This window comes from Magnolia sinica, chromosome 7, assembly GCF_029962835.1.
Source record: "Magnolia sinica isolate HGM2019 chromosome 7, MsV1, whole genome shotgun sequence".
In the NCBI taxonomy this organism is placed as follows: Eukaryota; Viridiplantae; Streptophyta; class Magnoliopsida; order Magnoliales; family Magnoliaceae; genus Magnolia; species Magnolia sinica.
In genome coordinates, this window is record NC_080579.1 from 30,911,173 (window position 1) to 30,930,839 (window position 19,667).

Genomic DNA, 19,667 nt, shown 5'->3' on the forward strand with positions numbered 1-19,667 from the left:
AGAGTGGTGGGTGTATGAATATGATTATGATTTATTTATGAATGAATATTATGTAACTTACTAGAGATTAGGGAATGAATATTAATAAATAAGAGAATCTAGAAAATTTAATGAATGAGAAAAATGAGATGTAGAAAATGAAATGATATTTGGAACTAAAAAGAAACTAGAAAGAGATAGAAGTATAATTAGAAAATGTAATGTGAGACTTGAGTTGACTTGAATTCAATTTTGATGTATTCTTTCTTTCTTTACTTTCTTGATTCTTGAATCTTGAATCCTTAATTGAAACTTCAAACATGAAAGAAATATGGAGCTTGGGCCATGGAATTATGTAAGAGGGAATGAGAGATTTGACTTTGAAAGTGTAAGAGAGTAGAGAGAGTTTGAGTGCATGTGGTATGCAAATAGGAGGGTTTGAATGCCTTTTTATAGGGAAAAAAGGCAGAATTTTTTTATTTTTTAATTCCAACGATTGGATTTCTGACTGTTGGCGAATATGTGATCGCATATGCTGTATGCGATTGCATACATCACATATGTGATCTCATATTCTCACATATGTGGCATATGCGATTTCTGCTACATATGCGATATGCAATAGTCTCGCACATGTGGCATATGCGATATGTGCAGAAAATCGCATCTGCGATTTCTACTGCTTTGTGTGCATATGTGATCGCATATGCGAATGTGCAATCGTACATGACAACATTGCTCTTCCCATATAACAAAGTAACAAGACGGTCGTATGACGAGGCAAGCGATACTAGAAGTAGTAACACTTTATCTTTATCCTTGATCTTCTCTCCGAGCCTTAACAACTTACTACATATCTTCATAAACGAGTTCGTATGCTCCACAAGATCGGATCCTTCATCCGTAGCCCGTAAAGTTGTTTATTCACAAACAACTTATTAGTGAGGGACTTCGCCATGTATAAATGTTTTGGTTTCTTCCACATATCCAGGGCTGATTCCTCTTCTAGAACGTTGTTCATGATTTCATCTGATAGACACAAACAGATGACACTCATAGCCTTCTCTCAGAGTTCGCTCCAGTCGTCTTCCAACATCTTCTCTGGTTTAATCTCCAACAACGCCTTGCTTAACTCTTGTGACACTAGAATATCCTTAACCTTTCACTGACACAAACTGAAATTGCTCTTCTCGTCGAATTTTTGTATATCAAATTTCGACATTGACATCTTCGCTAAATTCCCAAACATGTTTAAACCTGGCTTTGATACCACTTTGTTGTAATTCGAAGTCCACAACAAACCCGAATCAACCCTAGATGTTCAACGAAGATGGAACAATCAAATAGGCAATAACCAATCAAGCAATCACAAACACACCATTTTACGTGGAAAACCCTTGTGGGAAAAACCATGGCACGAAGCAACAGAGATCTCCACTATAATCGAAACCTTAGAGTTACACTACTCACCTTCTTGGATTACAAAAGCAACACGATCTCCACTTGCAATGTGCACCCAAGGAAAACTCCTAAACCTTGAGAATAAACCCTTCCTAAGCCGTCACAATTGTAGAAAACCCTCTCACCCTGCAAAACCATTGCCTTGTGAGAGAAAACACTCGTCTTTTCAAGCCCTAATTGTAATTAGGCCAAAATACCCCGACTTTCGCAAAACCGCAAGACAGAGTCGGAGTCCGTCAGTTGGACCGACAGACACCATCGGTCTAACTGACTCAGACTGAAAGAACCTACTCTGCTCTCGAGAAAACCCGTACTCTGTCGGTCAGACTGACAAAACCTTGCTCTTGACTCCCAAACTAAGTAGAATCCAAGTCATTCGCACAACATTAATAATGCTCGTATGTACTAGCGTGTGGTTAGGCAATTGATATATTTGACTATTACTCGCCTAGATCTATCTCATGTAATGGGTTTGGTTAGTCTATTCATGCATGCTCTCCGTTTTGTTCACCTTGAAGCATTTTGTCATATCATACACTACATTAAGTCTTCTCTGAGACAAGACATAATATTTAGCTATCATAATAATCTTGATATTAATGGATACTTTGATGTAGATTGGGCAAGATCACCAAATGATTGACACTCTACAACAGGCTACTATTCTTTTTTCAAAGGTAATTTAGTTACCTGGAAGAATAAAAAGTAGACAGTTGTTGCTCGGTCCAGTACTTAGGCAAATACCGAATATGCATTTGCATATGTCATTTTTTTATTTTTATTTTTTTACCCCAGAAGGATGGCATATGCGATCCAGGATAGTATGCGATGGTTTACTTCTTTTTTTTGCAATAAGTGTGCGACTGCATATGCGATGGCATACTCCACATGCGACCGCATATTGTTTTGTTAAATTTTATGTAAATATATTATAAATAAATAAATATAATAATTTAATTTATATATGGTCTAATAGTCTCAAACTACGATGAAATAGGTAAAAGAACCTAATCCAATCACTTGCAGTAATTAGGCATAGTCCCACTCCCCCCCCCCGCTTAAATTTTTTTTTCGAAAGAAAAAAAGAAGAGAAAAAGCTAAAGCAATATGCGATCGCATATGCGAATAGCATATGCTGGTTAGCTTTTAATCCTATTTTCATGAGCGGACAAAGCATATTTATGTGAAGGTTGTTGTTGGTGTTATTTCTATTCTTTTTATTTCGTCTTTTGCTTAATTGATGGATATCTTCACGAAGGCTCTTACTGTGGAGCTGGATAACATAAGTTTAGCCTTCTGTCAGGTTGGTCATATGGTTAGATGCTCTTGAATCAATGATTTAAGAGGTTTGAAAGACGTGATGAGCAGATGCAGATGTACCCAGCTACTCTCTTAGAGTGGCAGTGGATATGAATGCTTGAAGTGCCACCACTTGTTGGAGGTTATTGATTGTTTTATCTCTTGGGTCTTATCTTTGATGGCTAAAGACTCGTCCACAACTGTAGTCATGTTGGGTTGTGGCTTGCTTTGAAATTCTAAGAGACTTTCAAAATTCAATAGTGTTATCGAGGGTGCCTTCACTTGCCATATTGAGTACACTAAAGTTTGTCCTTCGTGTCTCGACTAGGCCAATGTGTTAAAAAATGGTTACATAATGGCCATTATGCATTGCGGGGCATAACAGCCTATTACGGGGCCGATATAGGTGTTTTTTATTTTTTTTATTTTCCAAAAAGAAATAAGCCGTAATGGCCATTATGGCCTGTTTCATAATAGTAACGATGTTGGCCATTATTGAATACCTTGGTCCTTGCCCTGATTTGGAATCTGTCATCAACATGGATTTTTTAGGTATCATGGTAGTGGTCCCATGTGTAGTAGCACGGTGCCAGGCCTTTCCTTGAATATAATTCTATACAGATTTTGAGGGTAAGGACTCCCTCACATGAAGTTGTACATGTGACTTAAATTTTGAATGATGACCAACAAGAAACTTAAAGGGTCACAGTTCCTCAATCTGTTTCGTCATATCCTTTGGATCAAGGAGAATGTTTTGGCAATGGTCTAATTCTTCCCATTTTTGGCAAAGACCAGAAAAATCCACTATTGCATGACCTTGCTGAAATTCATTGATTTCGATGCATACTTGATATAGGTGGGCCGAATCTTCTTTCCAGAAATATGTTTCGACAACATCATCTCAAATTCATTTGTCCGTGAGTGAAAGAACAATCCCTACTAATTTTGGATTGCATTGAATTTGACAGCTAGAACGTAACAAGCCAATTCTCACTCTCCCACTCATCATTTGTTGGATCATCAATTTTAGGTTTTTCTTAGTCCTTGTCAGTGTTCGAAATATCGATACTATCGGCCGATATTATCGTTATCGCACCACTGCGAGACGAAACTCCTCCGATAACACTCGGAAGATACCAAAAATCCAAAACTTCAGATATCGCACGATATTATCGTCAATATCGCGCGATATATCATCGAAAGATACCAAGTAAAAAAAAAAAACACCAAATATCGTCCGGGACTGTGTCATTATCCCAAAAAAAAATTGGAAAAATTAAAAAAATATATAGAGAAACTTTCAACAGGTGGATTTCGATACCTATACAAGAGATTTTTATGATCGGAAGCTTCCCTTTGGTGGGCCATTCGAATCAAAGCGTCGTCCGTAGGTTAGTGCAAACAAAATCTCCGATTTGGAAGAGAAATCCATCAAAATCTAGAGAAATCCAAGTATTTAGCCAAAATCCGGCGAAATCCTTGCTGAAATCCGGAGAAATCCTCACCAAAATCCGAAGATCTGTGAGATTTTGGAGAGATTTTAGGTTCCGGAAGGCCGGAACCCTCTCCGCTTCGAAAAAAAAAGCGTCCGATCCCCTTTTTTTGGAAATCAGGTGGCAGGCGTACCGCACACCACCGAGTTGACTGGTGTGTTGACGTCACCAGGTTTCGTGGGTCCCATCATAAGTATGTGTTATATCCAAACCGTTCTTCCATTTGGCAAGCTCGTCGTAAGGCTTGAGCCGAAAAGTAAGATAGATCCAAAGATCAAGTGGACCACACTGCAAATAGGAGTGGGAGATTAAACGTTTACCATTGAAACCCTTTTGGGGTCACGGGAGTTTTTGATCAATATGATATTTGTTTTTCCTCTTCATCCAGGTCTGTGTGACCTAATGAACAGATTGGATGGAAAATAAACAATATAGTGGGCCCTACGAATATTTTAACGGTGAGAATCAGCCCCACTGCTATTTGTGGCGTGGTCCAGTTGAGCTTTGAATATGGCTCATTTTTGGGCTCATGATCTAAAATGATCTCTCCAAATTCATGAACGGTGTAGATATAATAAATACATTATCGTGGGGCCATGTAACTTTGAACCGTTGGTACCACTCGAGTTGCAGGAGCATCACCGCCTTCTTCGGTAGGAAGCCGGCGTAGTGAGTAGTGTACTACATAGACTCTGTGGGGCCCACCATAATTCATGTATTTTATCCACTCCATCCATCCATTTTACTATATAATTTTATGATTTTTAGCCCAAAAAATGAGCATATCCAAAGCTCAAGTGGACCACCCCACAAAAAATGGTGTGAATTAAACATCTACCATTAAAAAAAAATCCTTGGGAGCCAAAGAAGTTTTGGATCAAGCTGATATTTGTTCTTTCCCTTTATCCATATCTTTGTGATCTTATGAAGTGGTTGGATGAAAAATAAACATCGCTGTAGGCCCTAAGGGAGGTTTCAACGGTGCAAATCATTATTCGTATTGTTTCTTGCGGTATGGTCCACTTGACCTTTGGATATGTTTCAAATTTGTGCTCAACCCCTAAAATGAGCCGGAAAACACATGAACTGCATGGATAAACCATGTACATTTACGGTGGACCCAATAAGTTTACTCAGTATTATAGGAGTGGCTTAGGTGAGACCCCGCCTCACCCAAGACCACACAACCGTACTGTGGGGCCAACTTGACGTGTGTATTCTGTGTCCACTCCATCCATCTGTTTTTTCAGATCATTTTACAACATGATCCTAATAATTAAGAAGATCCAATTATCAGGTGGACTATACTCAAGGAAACAGTATTAGTTGAACATGGTACCATTAAAAACTTCCTAAGGTGCACCTTAATTTTTCCTATATTTTATTAGGCATCCAATCCGCTGATAACTTCACATTAGTTTGAATGAAGAGAAAAAACAATTATCAGCATGATCCAAAACTTTTGTGGCCCACTAATGGTCAATCACCATTGTTACCTATGGTATGGTCTACCCAATTATTGGATCTGCTTCAATTTTTGGATAATGTCCTAAAATGATATGGAAAAACAGATGGATGGGGTGGATACTGAATATAGTTCTCTGAGTTCAATAAGACAACGCATAGCTTAGACCCTATACAAAGGAAACCTATTATGTGCACTTCTTTTTTAAGATTTTATGATTTAAAAGTGTGTATTAGGGTCTTTTTTAATAATCCATGAAGTTTCATTGAAAAATTCAACCATTTTCCCAATGTTTCCCATGTTTCTCAAAAAGTGCGATAAATTATGCGATACAAACGATATATCCAATGCGATAACTGATACGTATCTGTATCCCAAGGGTGCGATACATTGTGCGATACCGATATTTCGAACACTGGTCCTTGTAATATATCCTAATCTTTTTTTCTTTTTCTTTTTTTTTGTGCACTAATGTACATTTTGATAGATTGGGACTACTCCAAATAATTTGTCCCATCTAAGTCGATTGATGTTATGGGGAGTCTAAGGTGATGGGCTAAGCTGTTGAGATCTGGGTTTTTTTGGTTGTATCCCAAATTCCCAATGGATTATTCATTGTAAAAATATATATAGATAAGAGCACTACAAAAACTAAAAAAATCACACATGATTAGATTGCCAAAGGCATAGCGTGCAATGCATATGAAATGGAGACCAACAAAAATCTCTGACGCCACAGGTGACCTCGAAATGGGCTGTCGGAACGTCAGGGCTAAAAAAGGTCTTGAATAAGGCTGCTAGTTTGTCAAGGATCATTGGCAAGTGGTTTTGAATTCTAATGTTGCTACTATTCTTAGTGTAGGCTGAATGTGTGTTACGGGCCACGGTAGACCTGGCTTGAAAATTGATGAAATCCTGTTTCCCCCTTGTATTTTGTTTTTAATCCATCAATTTATCAAGTGGGATACACATGCTGATGCAAGACACATAATTTAATGCTACCATGCAATGTGGAGATCATGAAAGAGTCCATAAAATAATTCAATTAACAAAATATGCTAATCCACCAAGTAATTAGGAGTAAACAATAGGCAATAAAATCTTATTTAACCTAAATCACATGCCCGCATGCTAAGAAATCACATAAATCAATTAAAACTATGCCCAATGGAAGGATAGAACTTCCAATTTAGTATAGCGATGTTCCACACTGAAGGGACATATTTGTAGGTTTTATGATTAGGGTTAGGAAGTGGAAAATCTGAAATTTAGAAAATTAGGGTTCATGGGAATTGAGAATTTTAGAATTAAGGGTTTTAGAAATTGAGGGAAATAGGAAATTGGGGATCTAGGGTTTAGGGTAGGGTCATGCATGGGAAATCAAGGGGTTTTTATAGGGGAAGGAAGGAAAATTAAAGGATTGAGCGGTTGTCCATTCGGTTTGCCTAGGGGCTCATATGTGTGGCTCGTTGGGTCTGCTTTTTGGGTCCTCAATAGTTGATTTCGGTTGGGGTTAAAGTTGAATTATGAGAAGTTGAAGAAAAATATGATTTAGATGGTCTTGGATAGGAATGGAAGAAAAGAGACGTAGTTTTTGGAAAAATACCTCTTTTGGATAGAAAGGAAGAAAAAGGAAGATGATAGATGGAGACCTCGCACCTTCGTTGAATGGGGAATGTAATCACACCACACCCAAGCTCCAAATCACATGGAGTATTCTTACAATCACATGTAGAAAAGAAAACACAACTTTTTTTTTCTTTCAAAATAATGCATTAGAGCTTCACGCACCCATATTTCTCTTTTATAGTATCAGAAAAGACCTTTTACAAAAAGACGCTCTCAGATAAGATTCTCAACATAAAGACGTTTACTAAATTAAAAGTTGTTCCTAACTCTCTAATCTCAACACAAATATAAGGTATACCAAAAATAATGAAGCATGTAAACAATCTAAACAACTAAACTTTTTTGTGGCCCATGGGGGTCCACAATCAAGATGTCTGATGATGATGTTTTAACGGTTCGACTGTCGTGTCCACCCAATCCAACGGTTCGATGTGTCTATCAAGCTCTTATATGCAGCCCATGAGCATCTTCCCAGTGTAGGGTCTTCAACGTAGCTAAGAATGTGAATTGGGCCAAGTGGGCCCCATGTAATTGTCGTCTAACCATAAGGAGATTGGCTCAGCCCTCCTCTGGTATGGTGCTCGGATGTCCTCATCAATTCCCCTTGGTTGAGGACAAGGTATTCCGTATCGGTATCGGTGGGCGTAATGGTGGCCACCGTTACCTATACGGATACGGGGGCATAACGGCCCGTATCGATGCAATTTTATTTTATTTTTGCCAAAAAAATATGAAAAAATATGGATTAAATCCAAAATATTCTAAGAATTCCAAATATGTATTCATTTATAAATTGGTACATGTTTATGGTGTTGTGACGGTCCACTCTTTGGTGGGAAGTTGTATCGAACTGTCTGATGAATATATAAACCAGACAACCTGGATTTGACTGCAATACTCATATATTTAATTTTCTAACTATCTACTATCAATGATAGATATATTAGAATGAATGTAATATCAAAATATCTTACATGTGTAGGTGTTTGTAATTATTTTTCATAATTTATTCCATATTAAGTTATTAACAATTTAACATACCTGAGGAGGAGTGAGGTCTCTACTCTAGAGTCTATGACTCTATACTAGAGTGAGTCTCCAGACTTACATAAATTACAGTGTTCATTCTATTTTAAAGTCTTCATTCTTCAACATGTCAGAAACTTCTCCTATCCTGTTCCTGTGGCTGTGACTGTGATTCCTGTCCTCTAACCTGTCATCCTCAAGTCAAGAATATTAAAAAATAAAAATAAAAAATTAGTAGTGTCTGATATGCTCCCCTGCAACTTGATTAAAGATTACTTGATTGGTTGTCATGGGAGCTATTTTAAATACAAGTTCGGTAGTGTCAATTGTCAAGTGTGTGCTTGCAATAATACTGCTACAAATACTTACCTTAATACAAATATATACTTACAATTACCGTAAAGTCATCACTCACCACCAAAATGAAAATCTGTTTTTTTTGTGGTTGCTCGACCTCCACATCATCGTCATCATCATCGTCAGGCTAAGGCTGTCCAATAGGTTCAAGTGTTGCACCTGCATATCCATAATGTCCAGTGCCAAAAGGAAATACTAGATCAACGAAATCAGAGGATGACTGATCTTGACTAGGCAACGACTCCGACCCCGAATAAAGATATCTACCAGTGCCCGTCGAATAGCCATACTGGTGCCCGTACTCATCCTGTTGAGAATCTTGAGATTGAGTGTCTATGATGAGTAACTTGGATTTGGATCTGGATATCTATAATCATATGGATATGGATTAGGATGACTACTCCAACATGAGTGTGATGGAACAGGCTCAGTATAACTATAATCATAATCCAATTGGCCATAAGAATGTCCATCATAATAACCAGGACCATGAGCCTGCTGATGTTTCAGACCCGGTGCACCACTAGACCTACCCTCCTCCTGCTAGCTGTATCATGACTCAGTATGCTCATAAGTCCGACCTCGTGTACTACCTTGTCAATGTTCATTGGCATCGCGATCTGTAAACAGCTGTATGGTGTGCTGAGCAACACCAGAAGTACCACCACTAGGGGCAGGGGCAGGGGCGTCATCATCACCATCATCCGGCACGGTCACGCTACCACCGCGTGTACTCTTCTGTTGATCTTGAGCCATACTTGGCATAAAAGTTGCCCTTTTCTGGGTCTAATACAGCTACACGGCTCTCTTGTTGCGCTGTGCGTATTGGTGGGTCATCAATTTCCAATTCTTCACTATCCTCTTCAATTTACATTTCCCTTATTTCCAACCAAGGTAGAAGCGGGTCGTCCTCATCATAAATATTGTCCAAGTTTATTGGACAGTAGTGTGTGTCATCGGCGGCTATAATGCTCCTATGATGTCGTTGCATTCTTAGCTTCATATTGTATTGCATGAAAACAAGTCTATCCAACATCCTAGTCTGCAAACTATTCCTATTCTTTGAACGAATAAGTGCAAAACAACTCCAATTCCTTTCATAGCTAGAAGATATTGTCTGGCTCAAAACTTTTACTGTAATTTTTTGGAGAGCCTTCGTACTCTCTCCAAAATTCATCTACCATTCGACCAGTTGCAACCTAGATACTGCATGCTGTGCAAGAGCATCTCCAAAGCTACCCAGGCGATTTCCAAATGCATCTAATTCATTCAACGCCTTTATTTGCGTATCTAAGTAAGGTTCTAATCTCTTTATCACATTCTTTAGCCCAACACGAACTTCATTATCCGCAACAAATGATTGGGCATATCTGTACCAGGATTTAGGTAGTAACCTGCTACATGAAGATCGTGATGAAGTTGTCTTGTCCATCTCTTGTCGATCATCCTCCAATAAGATTCTCAACTTCTACAATCACGTTGAATTGCCAACTTTGCATTATCCATGGCATCGTATAGGAAGCCCATGGTAGGTGCTTTGTCGGTTTCAACAAGACGGAGTACCCTCATTAGTGGCTCCATCACCTTTAGGATCAACTTGACCCTCTTCCAATATTTATTGTCCAGTATGGTGTTTTGCAACTTCAACTGGTGTCTCTGATGTCTTCTGCCCATGTTTTGTTTGAGCCAATCTCGGGAAGCGAACATCTCACTCAACTCTCCCCTATACTGGTATAAACTCTCTAATGGTATAAAGTTTGTTACGAATCTAGTCATCGCAGTCCTCAACAACTCTCGTCCTTTCATGAACTTACTCATTATTGCGAGTACTTGATTATGGTTGTAAATAAACGTCGTCACTTCTCTTGCTCTTTCGACCATTTCCTTAACATTCTTTTTCTTCCCAATATCTTCCAATATCAAATCAATACAATGGGCAACACATGATGACCAAAAAATGTGGTCTCTTTTTCATCAACTTATCTCCTACAAGCTTATATGATGCTTCATTATTTGTCACAATCTACACTACATTCTCCTCTCCAATCTCATCCACAACTTTATCCATTAGTCCAGTAATATAATTAGAATCTTTTGTTACGGCTGAGGCATCAATTGACTTGTAGTATATAGTTCCTAAGTGGCAGTACATCATGAAGTTAATCATGCTGCGTTTGGTTGGGCCAGTCCAACCATTACACATGATCGTGCATCCTCTGGCCTGCTATACAGGTTTAAAGGTAGCCACGTATGCTTTCACATCCACATACTCTGCATCTGTCCATTTCCCCTTAATATCCGTAGCTATGGGAGCTTTAATTCCTTCATCTGCTTCTGTTACTGCATCAATTACCACCTACCAATATGGAGAATTGGTTGTGTTAGGAGGTATGTTGGCATATATAAATAACTTTGCTGCTGCCTAGCTTCTCAATAGAAGTTCTACTTCACATTTGTTTTATCTTCTTTTGTTTAGTTGATTCTTTCCTAAACAGGATTGGATCAATAGAAGGTCTCCTAAGCTCATTTACTTCTTCATCCTAATGTATAGGGGCATCACGTGAAAATGTCTCTCGTCGGCTCTCAAATGTACGTCGTAACCCACCAAACCTACCCCACCCCTATCTACAGAAGTAGTCGCACTCCTAGCTACACTCCCCCCCTCCCAATCACGTATTGACCCACTCGCGCCAAACATGCGGCAACATCCTACAAGCTTATATAATGCTTCATTATTTGTCACAATCTACACTACATTCTCCTCTCCAATCTCATCCACAACTTTATCCATTAGTCCAGTAATATAATTAGAATCTTTTGTTACGGCTGAGGCATCAATTGACTTGTGGTATATAGTTCCTAAGTGGCAGTACATCATGAAGTTGATCATGCTGCGTCTGGTTGGGCCAATCCAACCATCACACATGATCGTGCATCCTCTGGCCTGCCATACAGGTTTAAAAGTAACCACGTATGCTTTTACATCCACATACTCTGCGTCTGTCCATTTCCCCTTAATATCCGTAGCTATGGGAGCTTTAATTTCTTCACCTGCTTCTGCTGCTGCATCAATTACCATATGCCAATATGGAGAATTGGTTGCGTTAGGAGGTATGTTGGCATATATAAATAACTTTGTTGCTGCCCAGCTTCTCAACGGAAGTTCTACTTCACATTTGCTTTATCTTCTTTTGTTTAGTTGATTCTTTCCTAAACAGAATTGGATCAATAGAAGGTCTCCTAAGCTCATTTGCTTCTTCATCCTAATGTATAGGGGCATCACGTGAAAATGTCTCTCGTCGGCTCCCAAACGTACGTCGTAACCCACCAAACCTACCCCACCCCTACCTACAGAAGTAGTCGCATTCCCAGCTGCACTCTCACCGCCCCTCCCCTCCCAATCACGTATTGACCCACTCGCGCTAAACATGCGGCAACGTTCTTCCTCTTCACAAGCTAGACGCAAGCTCGCTTCTAAATATAGTTAATTTCCGATCTGAATCTTTATCAGAATCAATAATATCTTCATCATGAACGCCCATATATTCAAGACCAAACACCTCTTATCGAGCCGCATCCAAAATCTCATCTTTCTTCTCTTATCCAACAACACTTTTACCCTTCGATTCATCTAGACTGGCTTGCATTAAAACTATTATCTCTTTTGGTACTCTAGTACATCCCGCAACTTGACCCTTTTAATGTATCAAATGTTGTTTGAGACGTGTAATTCCACCAGTTACTAGTCTATCACAATAGTTACACTTCATTTGGTGCTTAGTACCACCAACCCTCTGACAATGTTGCCATCCAATATCTCCACTTCTTGGCCAGACCTAGACATTTCCTTGGGTAGATACTAAATATAAATTAGATATGACCTATGTCTATGTGGGATTGTGAGTCTACTCACTATTCTAAATTTATATACAATTTTCAGAATCTAATCAATAAAGATTTTATATTCTAAACCCTAAGAAGCTCCATAACCTGTCCAATATAAGAAAATATAAATATAAAGTCACTAATTTGAAAATACAAAAACATATATATATATATATATATATATATATATATATATATATATATATATATATATAATCATAACAATAATCTATAAAATGGACATTAATATGTTATACTATGATTAACACATCATATTCTACTATTAAAACAACAACACATTAAATAAAAAATGACTTTTTGAATTTAAAAAAAAAAGCTGAAAATAGTACGTAAATAGAAAAAAATTATAAAAAAAATATAAAATCATAACATTAATTTGTAAAATGGATATTAATATATTCTACTATGATTAACACATCATATTCTACTATTGAAATAGCAACACATTAAATAAAAAATGAATTTTTGAATTTTTAAAAAAAGGGCTGAAAATAGTGCGTAAATAGAAAAAAAAATATAAAATCACAACAATTTCTGTAAAATGGACGTTAATATGTTTTACTATGATTAACGCATCATATTATACCATTAAAACAGCAACACATTAAATAAAAATTGATTTTTCGAATTTTTAAAAAAGGCCGAAAATAGTACGTAATTAGAAAAAAATTATAAAAAAATATAAAATCATAACAATAATCTGTAAAATGGACATTAATATGTTCTAGTATGACTAACACATCATATTCTACCATTAAAACAGCAACACATTAAATAAGAATTGATTTTTCGAATTTTAAAAAAAATGGCCGAAAATAGTGCGTAAATAGAAAGAAAAATATAAAAAACTATAAAATCACAACCATAGCCTAGAAAATGGACATTAATATGTTCTACCATGCTTAACACATCATATTCTACCATTAAAACAACAACACATTAAATAAAAATTGATTTTTTGAATTTTTTAAAAAAGGGCCGAAAATAGTACATAAATAGAAAAAAATTATAAAAATATATAAAATCACAATAATAATCTGTAAAATGGACATTAATATATTCTACTATGATTAACACATCATATTCTATCATTAAAACAGCAACACATTAAATAAAAATTGATTTTTCGAATTTTTAAAAAGGGCCGAAAATAGTGCGTAAATAGAAAAAAATTATAAAAAAATATAAAATCACAACAATGATCTGTAAAATGGACATTAATATGTTCTACTATGATTAACACATCATATTCTACCATTAAAACGGCAACACATTGAATAAAAATTGATTTTTCGAATTTTTAAAAAAAGGGCCGAAAATAGTGTGTAAATAGAAAAAAAATATAAAATCATAAGAATAATCAGCAAAATGGTCATTAATATGTTCTATTATGATTAACACATCATATTCTACCATTAAAACATCAACACATTGACTAAAAAGTATAAATACCTTTTTTTGAGGAATTTCTAGAAAATGGCCCACGGAGCTTCGAATCAAGAAAATCCTTAATATAAGTTGTTTTTATCCTTAATTTCAAGCCAATGGTGGTCGAAAATTGCAATAGAATAATTTAGGAAGAGTTTGGAAGAAAGAAGTACTAAAAAAAAAGTGAAAAATCGGAGCTTAAAAAGAAAGAGAAAAAAAAAAACTAGCCGTTTTACGACCTTTATGCCCTAACCATTACTGGGCAGTAACGGCCGTTACAGGGCCGTTGCAGCTACAGAAGGGGGCGGGGGCGGAGTGTACGGGGTCGGCCATTACCGTTACGCATCGGGTATACGGCCGATACGTAACCGATATTGAATTCCCTGGTTGAGGATATTTCACCTCTAGCCAAATAAAGCTGCAGTGATGCTCGAGGAGATTCGGGTCTCGTCATTGAAGCTTTGCCTCTGTGATCCATGTAATGTGTGACTTTGGTTTGCCCTTCCACTTAACAAGGTACTCCTGCTAACCTTCATGTCGTGCGGAAACCACTTCTTCAGCTAAGGTATCCTCTATCTCCTTTCTTCTCGTAGGTATGGGTGGTAAAGGTTGAGAAGAAGGGTTAGGTAATAGCCATGGGTAATGGGACAAGTCAAGGGCATCATCATCAAAGTTTATGTGAGGGTTACGGCAAGGTCCATGAAATGATACAAGATCTTCCACACTAAATATGAAACTAATACCCATGTTAGGTGGAAGAACTCTCAAGTAAGCATTCAAACTCAGTCGTTTCAAGATTTTATATGGTCCAACGCTACAGGCTTGTAAATTTATTTTTTTATGGTTCCCTGTGGAAACCTTTTTAGATGTATTCTAATCACGACTTCATCGCCCACAACAAACTCTTTAAACCTATTGTGTGAGTCAGCAATCATTTTGTATGTTTCATTACTTATATTGATTCTTTTTCTAATCTCCACGTGCAAGTCATGCATACGTCGTGTAGATGCATGTGTAGACTCTGAAGGCCTATGGAACACTGACATGGGTATGCAATCTATAGGAGTCTTAGGCTCGTCTACTTGTCTTTCCAAATCCACTTCCTCCCTAGGACTCATTTGATCGTGATGAATATTTGGTAGAATCAATGTGTGAATGTCCCGCATTGGTATAAGCTCATCCAGTATGTCCTCTAGAATAACAATACTGGACTCCTCCAATACCAGACTCACCTCAGATGGTAACTCTACTCTACCATTGGGTGTAACCTCAAGTGGCATCTCCATAATAACCTTAGGTGTGACCGCACTTGCCATGTGGGTATACAACATCAAATTAGTTTCAGTCTCTCTTTCAGACTCTTTGGCATTAATTATAAGAAGAGACTCGTGCTAGAGTTTCGTCACACCTTCAGGACCACGTTTCTTGACATCTTCCTTCTTTTTCGAGGTGCTTTTGGGCGAGAGAGGCTTCGAGACAATCCTTTTGCCTCCATATAGAAACGAACACGTATTCGAGCGACCGAACAATGTTGTCCCGGTCATACAACCAACGCCTGCCCAAAATGATGTGGCTTATATCCATAAGCAAAACATCACACCACAACGTGTCCGTATAAGAACCAAATTAGATGGGAATGAGACAACGCTGAGAAACCGAAATCAAAGATGCGTTAACCCATGAGACTCGATAGGGCTGGGGGCGAGGAACGACTAGCATACCCAAGCAGTCCACGGTGCTAGCAGATACCACATTGATGCAACTGTCACTATCAATGATCACCTTGCAGTTTTTGCCACCACACTTGGCATGAGTGTGGAAAATTGAATTTTTGCGCTAATCATCACTTTCTACAATTTGGCTTAAGGCGCGGCTAATTATTACAAGTGGCACAGTCTCAACTCCTTCAATTTGATTCCGGACTTGTGTTTGGACATCTTCCCTAGTGTCAGGGTTCGCTGAAGGGAGGCTTCAAGCCAATTGATATGCCCATTGATCACAGTCAATTGAGTCGCGGTGGTCTTATTGTGCGCTTCAATAGCCATCAGACGATTGTTGATAGCATCGAGCGACTCCGCAATCTGTTTTAGATTCATAGTGGGATGTAAGCCAAAACCACGTCCTGAACGAGTAGGCATACGCAAGCACACTCTAAAGGAAACCCTAGCTCCTAGGACAATGTGATGACAATGATAGTACTAACCTAGAGATCATGCTAGACACACTAACCAGAAAATTCAGCAAGTCGCTATCCTCAAATCTTATATTGAAAAGTCAGCAAGATTGTAATCCAAGGGTGCCAAACTGAAAATTCAACACGGGTGTAATCAGAAAATTACAAGCTGGAAATTCAGCAATGCGACAACCTAAAATTACTATGCTGAAAGTTCAGCAATGGTACAAGTGGGGCCGCGAACTGAAAATTCAGTAATAAGATACTTCAAAAATTCAGCAATATGATCCTATATGCAATCCATACTTTGTTAACCCTAAATGTGACCCTAACCTAGATGCAACACAAAAATCCTATGCTAAACTTATTCGCTGATACTAAATTTGATGCAAGACACATGATTTAATGCTACCATGCAACGTGGAGATTATGAAAGAGTCCATAAAGTAATTCAATTAACAAAAGATGCTAATCCACCAAGTAATTAAGAGTAAACAATAGGCAGTAAAATCTAATTTAACCTAAATTACATGTACACATGCTAAGGAATCACATAAATCAATTAAAACTAGGCGCGATGGAAGGATAAAACTTCTAATTTATCATAGGCACATTCCACACTTAAGGGACAGATTTTTAGGTTTTATGATTAGGGTTAGGAAGAGGAAATTTTGAAATTTGAAAAATTAGGGTTCATGGGAATTGGGAATTTTAGAATTAGGGTTTTTAGAAATTGGGAAAAATAGGAAATTTGGGATCTAGGGTTTAGGGTAGGGTTATGGATAGGAAATCAAGGGATTTTTATAGGGGAAGCAAGGGAAAATCAAAGGATTGAACGATTGTCCATGCGGTTAGCCTATGGGCTCATACGTGTGGGTTGTTGGCTAGGCTTTTTGGGTCCTCAATGGTTGATTTCGGTTGGGGTTGAAGTTAGATGATGAGAAGTTAAAGAAAAATATGATTTGGATGGTCTTGGATAGGAATGGAAGAAAAGAGATGAAGTTTTTGGAAAAATACCTCTTTTAGATAGAAAGGAAGAGAGAAAGAAGATGATAGATGGAAACCTCGCACCTTCGTTGAATGGGGAATGGAATCACAATACACCCAAGCTCCAAATCACATGAGTATTCTTCGAATCACAAGAAGAAATGAAAAGACAACTTTTTTTTTTCAAAATAGTGGCATTAGGGCTTCACACACCCATATTTCTCTTTTATAGTATCAGAAAAGACCTATTACAAAAAAAAACGCTCTCAGATAAGATTCTTAATATAAAGACGTTGAATAAATTAAAAGTTCTTCCTAACTCCCTAATCTCAACACAAATATAAGGTATACCAAAAATAATGAAGCATGTAAACAATCTAAACAACTAAACTATTTTGTGGCCCATGGGGGTCCACGATCAAGATGCCCAATGGTCTGATCATCGTGTCCACCCAATCCAACGGTCCGATGTGTTTATCAAGCTCCTATATGCAGCCTACGTGCATCTTCCCAGTGTAGGGTCTTCAAAGATGCATGAGCATGCACGTGGGGTCTTCAACGTAACTAGGAATGTGAATTGGGCTAATTGGGCCCCATGTAATTGTCGTCTAACCATAAAGAGACTAGCTCAGCCCTCCTCTGGTATGATGCTCAGATGTCCTCATCAAATGCACAAAGAAATAAACATTTTAGAGGAATGAAACTAATGTTCTGCATTCAAGATAGATGGTTGCGTAAGGTTTAGAATGGCATATTTGCAGGATATAACACATGTAAGTATGAATTTGGGATGCGCAGGGTTGGGTCAAGGTAAAATGACTTGTGCCCAAGCTCGGCCAAAAATTGATTGGACCATGCAGGTGAGGCCCAAGTGCAGCCCACGAGTCAACATCCAAGCCTGGCCCAAAGCCAAGTCACGCTAGTTGGGTTGGGCGGGCTACCCAGCCCATTGCCACCCTTATGTGAAATTGTATACACGAACAATATTTATGTGGCATATTTATTTAAATTGCATCTGTTGTTGTTTTTGTTAGATTTATGTTTACCTTCTCCTCACGAAAAAAAAAATAATTAAGGTGACCTTTACATTCTTCTTCTTTTTTCAATTTGCAGAAGCATCCAAACTATCTTCTCAACTTCCGAAGTGGAGGAGTTCCTTTGTGTGATTATTCGTTTCTTCCTAGACCGCAGGCTTCAAGGCTTGTCATCACTTTTTCATGAATGCATGCAATCAATTATTAGTTTCTTTACAGATGATGAATGGATTGCCAGCTCAGAGAAAGTCGCAACTTCTCTTGCTCGCAGGTTATCACTGGCTGCTATATTGATTGAACTACCATTTACTTTAACTAAAGCCACCTATCATAATTGGGCCTAGTGAAATGGCATTAAGTTTTGCCATATCTTTCATTTTAGCGATTTAGGCATTATCACTTAATTTTCAACATATTTTCTTTTTATGTTTTGATGGTGCTGTACCAAAAATTGACCTTATAGTATTAGCAGTTCATATTGTTTAGTACCCTTTATTGTTCATTTGAGTTAGGCAATCATAAGCGAGTGTGCTGATATGCCAAATATCAGATCCAAGGACATATGGTTTGGTCCATCTCATTATGTGCTTCATCTACTTTGAAACAAGCAGTTATTTTTTCCTTTTTCCCCCATTTTTATTGGTCTAGCCTTCTTTTGAAGATTTATGTGCTCTATCCATTTCAATGACATGACTTCTTTTTTTTCGTTTGCTAGAAAAACGTGTATGAAGTTTGAACCCCAGGAGCTTCTAGCTCTTTTCTGCAATAATCACATATCATAGGCCCAACTACCTTGGATGCTTGTTTTCCATAGTTCCAACCTTAGTTGTATGCAATGTTCGAAGTATTCGTGTTGCTACAAGTTTTGTTGGCCGAGGATACGGAAATAATATCAATATCGCTGATAATATCATCGATAACTAAAATGCGGGGAACCATGGGGGATTGGTGGATTTTTCTAGTGAAACTTCAGGAGATGCTAAGATATACATATTTGCATATTTAAGAATTAAAAAATTGCAAAAAGAATGCATACATAATAAGTTTCCATTTAATGGGGGGCCTAAAAGCATGTAATGTAGTAAGAAACCAGTCCAACGATCCCATCCATCCCATCTATCAATCCAACCTTCTATTTAAATATCTATAGATATTTCATAATATCGACAACACATGCTATTTCGTCGAGAAATCGTCAATAACTAGAAAGGAAACAAAAGACTATGGTCTCAATATTGCCCATGTTTAGATAACGATGATATTGCGATTTGATTGATATTATCGTCGACAATTTGAACCCTACATATAAGACATAACCATGCACCCATAAAAAATTGTAATGGAAAGTTTTTTTTTTTTTTTAATTAACATAATTTTGGCGATATTGATACATTGGCGATATCATCGAAATATCGCCGATACACTGGCGA

At 37.6% G+C, this 19,667-nt stretch overlaps 1 protein-coding gene across 6 annotated transcripts in view; it reads left to right on the top strand.

The window, feature by feature from the left end:
* Positions 1-19,667, top strand: part of LOC131251264 (uncharacterized) — a 119,861-nt gene that overhangs the window by 93,340 nt on the left and 6,854 nt on the right. For 2 of the 6 annotated variants that reach the window (XR_009173706.1, XM_058251885.1), the window contains one exon: positions 18,317-18,402. The exons of 2 other annotated variants lie outside the window; for them this stretch is intronic. Coding sequence is in view for 2 of the 4 variants with exons in the window: in XM_058251885.1 (XP_058107868.1) it covers positions 18,317-18,402 (86 nt within the window). In the remaining 2 variants the exon portion in view is untranslated. Of the gene's footprint in view, positions 1-18,316; positions 18,509-19,667 lie in introns of those variants that run through there. 2 more of the 6 variants (XM_058251886.1, XM_058251883.1) reach the window with 2 other exon arrangements.